A 5752-nucleotide genomic window follows, 5' to 3' on the forward strand; every position below is an offset into this window, starting at 1 on the left:
GAGAGAGAGAAAGAAAGAAAAGAAAGAAAGGAGGGAAGGAGGGAAGGAAGGAAAGAAACTTTGTACTCTTTACTACGTGCCCCCCTCAAATAAAACCCATTCTCCCAGGCCTAAGCATGACATTTTCTGTGTCTATGTATTTGCCTATTCTGGACATTTTATGTAAATGAAATCATTGTCTTTTTTAAAGGAAGGATAATTCTCTGTAATGGCAATACCATTTGTATATGTTTTCTAGACTATTTTTAGAATATAACTGAAGGATAAGGGGTAGGGTGATAGGATTGCATTACACCCTGATATCAAATGATGATCTTCTGCTTTTCTGCTTTGTATTTTAGTCATCCCACCATGGCTGAATCACCCAGTGAAATTTCTGACAGTCTTGATGTTCTGGAGGCTGGTGATGAGGGTAAGTAACCCAATAAAACTTTGATAATCAGAACTAGATTTGTTTACTGTGTTTATTTAGCTCTTAGGACAAAGAAGCAAGACATAAGAAAACAAGCTCAGATCATTAGACTCAGTCACGTTTACTTTTCAGTTTTCTAATTTCTTCTTTGTCACTTCCAACTCTGATAGTCAAAAGATTTGTCTGAGGTCCTGCAATCTTCCTTGAAAATAGCTACCAGGTTTTACTTACCAAGGCTTTTCCTGCTTCATCAGAAAAAAATACAATCAGAACAGACCATGATCTGACAAACTCAACTGAGGTTTTATTGTGGATAATAATTCAGACCTAAGCAAGAGATTAATTTGTTGAGGAGTGAAAGGAGATAGAAACGAAAGATGCCACAACAGGCTTCTGTTAAATAGGATTCAATTTACGAAAATCTTTGGCAAAACTTACTCATGTATCCATTGCCTAAATTGTGGCACCATCTGTGAGTGATAGGTGATTATGAATGGAAAAATTAGAAAGGGAGGCAAATGTCACTAAACATGATCAGCTATACACACACGCGCACACACACACACACACAATAAATAAATGAATAAATAAATAAGAAATCATAAGACAGAATGTGAGGCATTGAGTTTGAAGACAGAATTGAATTTAACAGTTAATTGGGTTGTTCTTCCATTCTTTTGCTGAGTTTTCTTTAGCGGTGTATGGTACAGAAAACTCTGGAAAAACAGAGGGGAACCGCCTTGTGGCTTCCTAGGGGCCTGACTTTACACATGATGTGGGGCAGGGGATGCTGAACACCTGATCATGGATTCTTAATGGCAGTGCTTGGGTCTTCTGTGTTATCACTGTTGTGTGTGTGTGTGTGTGTGAGAGAGAGAGAGAGAGAGAGAGAGAGAGAGAGAGAGAGAGAGAGAGAGAGAAGAGGTTGAGATAAGGCACTCCAAAATATTTAATAAATGAATGAATGAATAAATGAGTGAAAGGCCTCCTCACCAAGGCAGACCCAACTACCTAACCAGTTGACCTATCTTTCTGGATATGAACTAAGCAGATGCCTACAAAAGAAGGTGGCAGTGCAGTACATCTTGATGAAGAGTGGTGGTAAGGAAATGCCTTTTCTCCATTCTCAAGGTTTTTTTTGTAAGACCGAATAATTGAGTACGGTTTTAGAGCTAGTTAGGGCTGGCCAGAGAATAAAGTGGCTGTTGGGAGGTTAAAGGGAAGAAAGTTTAGTTAGAAATGTTTTCTTTACAGCTGAGTGTGGTGGTTCACACCTGTAATCCCAGCACTTTGGGAGGCAGAGGTGGGTGGATCACTTGAGATCAGGAATTCGAGACTAGCCTGGCCAACATGGTGAACCCCTGTCTCTACTAAAAATATTTTTTAAAATTAGCCGAGTGTGATGGCAGGCACCTGCAGTTCCAGCTACTTGGGAGGCTGAGGCAAAAGAATCACTTGAACCCGGGAGGTGGAGGTTGCAGTGAGCTGAGATCGCACCACTGCACTCCAGCCTGGGTGACAGAACAAAAGTCCATCTCAAAAAACAAAGAAAATGTTTTCTTTCCAAGCAGCAATGCAAGAGAACAAGGTCATCATTATGTGATGCATTTTAAAAGCTCATTCAGTTCATTTCAGATGGGCTGCCTGCATGCATGGTGGATAAGTAAATATACAACCCAGAGGGAGACATTTCTTTATTAGATTTAGCTATGTTTTCTTCTCTGGGGAAAAAACTGCTTCAATGAGCTGTTTTCTGGCACTTGACACACTGCAGACCCTGACTAGATGGGGATGTTAAAAGCTACTTGCTGTTTGGGAATGCATAGTCTTTAGGATTGGACGGGGAAATCAATAGCTTTGTTATAGAAGTCCAGACAGCTGTCAGCTCACTGACTGCAACTGCTGTACCCTGTGGTGCCATAAGTTACCCAATGTATAGGTGACCCACATAAACATTGCTGGATACAAATGTGAGTGTTGACCCATACCTGCTGTCTAGATCTCTCTACCCTCTGTGCTTTTTGTAGCTTTTGAAAACCAGCCTGTGGAGGGCTCAGCTGCCGGCAATTTAAAGGTGCTCCCCCTACTTTAAAAAAGAAAGCTTGAAAGGCCAATGTATACACTTGAATATATGTCAACCATCTCAGGTTCCATTAGCGTTTCAAAAGTAACACAGCATGTGGACAGTACCCAGCTTTGTATCTCGTTCCCAGGGCTGAGACCAGGGCTTGTCTCCATACACGGGATAGTGGGGGCGATGGGGTGGGGGTGTCGAATGCAGTTGGGTTAGGGAGATCTAATGGAAAGCTGGCTGAAGACATAGACCCTTGCTACTGACATTGTATGTCTGGCAGTGGGTTGTCACAAAGGTCGTATCCAGCTGACCTAGAGCAATAGCAGCCAACCCACCATGTTTGGCAGTTACCATCTCTTTGTGCCTCCCCAGCTCCCTGCTAACCAAGCTAACAAAGCACCACCACACTCAGAGCCGCCCTACAGGTTAGAACGGAAACATTCTTTTCCTTCTAGGGCCTATGGTTAAAAGACACGCGTGTTGCTTTAGCTATTTTTGAATCTTTGTGGGAAAATAATTGTTCATTCTGGCCAGAAAAGAATGGAAAATTGGGGGGAAATTGGACCATATGCATATATGCATACTTAAATTTTAGCACCTGTTACAGTTCCAACAGCACTAGTCATTTTGTTAATTTAGGAACATAAAAATGTGTTAATGTAGAATTTTCTGCTCATACAATGATTGTTTGTTGAATTCATTATTACAGCCTAAAGAGTTTATTAGACATGTTTTTATGCAGTTATTCAGTGTTTATAGATTGTATCACAAAGGGAGCTACTAGCTGCTGACTCTCTTCTCTGTCTTTGCTGGATTATGAGAAGCAGGTCTGCAACTCCAAATTCCCTAGCTGTGCCTTCCTCCCTTCCACTAAGGGATTTTGAAGCAAGAGAGGCAACAATTGCTGTGTTTCTAAATCTTCTGAGCATAAAGTTCTTCCCCTTTCAGAAGGCCAGAATGAGACCCACCTGTCAAGGATCAATAAATCGTCTGGGCACAGTAGCTCACACCTGTAATCCTAGCACTTTGGGAGGCACAGGTGGAAGGATGTAGCTCTATTGCCCAGGTGGGAGTATTGTCATAGCTCACTGCAGCTTCAACTTCCTGGGCTCAAGCAATCCCCCTGCCTCAGCCTCCTGAGTAGCTGGGAGTACAGGCACTCACCACCATCCCCAGCTAATTTTTTAAAAAATTTTCAATAGAGATGAGGTCTGGCTATATTGATCAGGCTGGCCTCGAGCTCATTAGCTCAAGCAATCCTCCTGCCTTGGCTTCCCAAAGTGCTGGGATTACAGATGTGAGCCACTGTGCTCAGCCTTAATTATTTTATTATTGTAGAAATTAAATTTTTTTCTGAAAAAATTTTAAAAGGGATCTTGGGGAAAAGATATGCTTCCTATTGCTTTTTCATTTTTTATTCTTTCTCTCTTTAGGTAGAATTGCCAAGTTTTCCCAACCATGCCCCTATACAGGTGCATTCTAATAGACAAGAAATTGCCCAAGTCATCCAAAACAGAAATTACTTAAGCAGCAATTATCAAATAACAGACCTGTGATCTTTCGTTGCTCTACTCCATGCTGGCTTCTGCCTCCAATTATGCATATTGTACAGTTCACTATTCAGTTATAGATACGGGGCTGCTTCTGATGACCATAGATAGAATTGAATCTGGCCCTAATAAGCAAGTAATTATCAATCCCTGACACTAGTTCACATTTATTGAGCACTTACTACATGCCAGGTCATATGCTAACCTCTTCACCTATGTCATTTATAATTTGCATCAACCCCTATAAGGGCCAGTGTTTAAATTACAGGTTGCTGAAGGATGATTCTGCTCAGTGGTCTCAAGTCAAAGGAAGTGACAAGCTGTGTTGGTATTCTTCATCCCCCAGTGGACACAGCTGTTACTGCACACCTTGCACTGAGCTAGCTGCTAAGGGGGGATGCTAAGAGGGGCCTGCCTACAGCCTTAAGGTGAGGACAGTAGCTAAGACATAGGGAACTGTATCTTAGTTCTTTCTCACTGATACCCAGGACATGATAAGTTCTTAACCTTCATAAATATTAGTTGAGTAGATGAATGAACAAACGAATGAGTGAGCAGGCTAAGAACATTCAGATACAAAACTTGTGATACCAACAGCCAAGTTTTAGTTGTTCAGGGAACAGAGAGAAGCATGAGTTGCATTGATTGGTGGGAAACTGGACTTAAGGCAGGTCTTGAAGTTTAGGAACTTTTACCCTGGAGGCTCAGGGTTAATCAGTGCACAAATAGGTCACAGCATTTCTGAGCTAAAGGAACTCTAGTTCAGCATTTCCCAAAGTGTGTTTGGCCAGACATTCTGCTTACACACATTGGGAGATAATATTGTTGCCTGGTTTCTTGGAACTTCACCATATACATAAACATTTTGGAGTTTCACAAAAGTTTTGTTGGAAAGCAGACTACTGAACTTTGTCTAATCCAGATTTTTCCAGATTGACTGGACTGCAAATCCCTTTTTCATGCAACAAACCTTATGAGCATCCCTCTGAACACACTTTGGGAGATGCTGATCAGGTGCAATCCTCTCATTTTCCTTCTAAGTACCAGAGAGGCTGAGTGACCTGCTCAAGGTCACAGAGCTAATTGATAGTGGATTCAAGCCTAGGGTTCCAGAATTTTCTGACTCTTGGGGTGATGCTTTCCATTACACTATCAAGCCTTTCATGATGGCTGCTGCATTGCCAACTCCCTTGTCTGGGCCCTTCATTGCCAGCACAGAATTGCTGGGCGGATGAGGCCTTATGGAGACCAGACAGTTGAGACTTGGAATGAGATACCTTAGTTGGTACTTATTGCCTGTGAAATCACTAACTGCTAATTCCTTCCCTCTGAAGAATGTATCACAAGCCTTCTCCCCCTTATCCCCTTTAGTTTCTTAATAAGCACAATAGAGACATACGTGCTTATTAAGAAGCTAAAGAGGCCTGGAGTGGTGGCTCAGGCCTGTAATCATAGCACTTTGGTAGGCCAAGGCGGGTGGATCACTTAAGGCCAAGAGTTCGAGGTTGAGAACAGTCTGGGCAACATGGTGAAGCCTCATCTCCACAAAAAATTACAAAAACTAGCCAGGTGTGGTGGTTCATGCCTATAGTCCCAGCTACTAGGGACGCTGAGGTGCAAGTATCGCTTGAGCCCAGGAGATGGAAGTTGCAGTGGGCGGTGATCACACCATTGCACTCCAGCCAGGGTGATAGAGAGAGGCTCTGTCTCAAAAAA

The 5752-nt window shown here is 42.3% G+C and overlaps 1 protein-coding gene across 1 annotated transcript in view; it reads left to right on the forward strand.

Annotated features, from left to right (window-relative positions):
* The first annotated feature begins 351 nt into the window (after nt 1-351).
* KIAA1210 (KIAA1210 ortholog) overlaps nt 352-5752 on the forward strand; it is a 42689-nt gene continuing 37288 nt past the window's right edge. The window contains 1 exon segment of the mRNA XM_037732354.1: nt 352-412. Coding sequence (XP_037588282.1) covers nt 352-412 — 61 coding nt within the window.

The sequence above is a fragment of the Cebus imitator genome, unplaced genomic scaffold (assembly GCF_001604975.1).
Source record: "Cebus imitator isolate Cc_AM_T3 unplaced genomic scaffold, Cebus_imitator-1.0 Scaffold445, whole genome shotgun sequence".
Classification (NCBI taxonomy): domain Eukaryota; kingdom Metazoa; phylum Chordata; class Mammalia; order Primates; family Cebidae; genus Cebus; species Cebus imitator.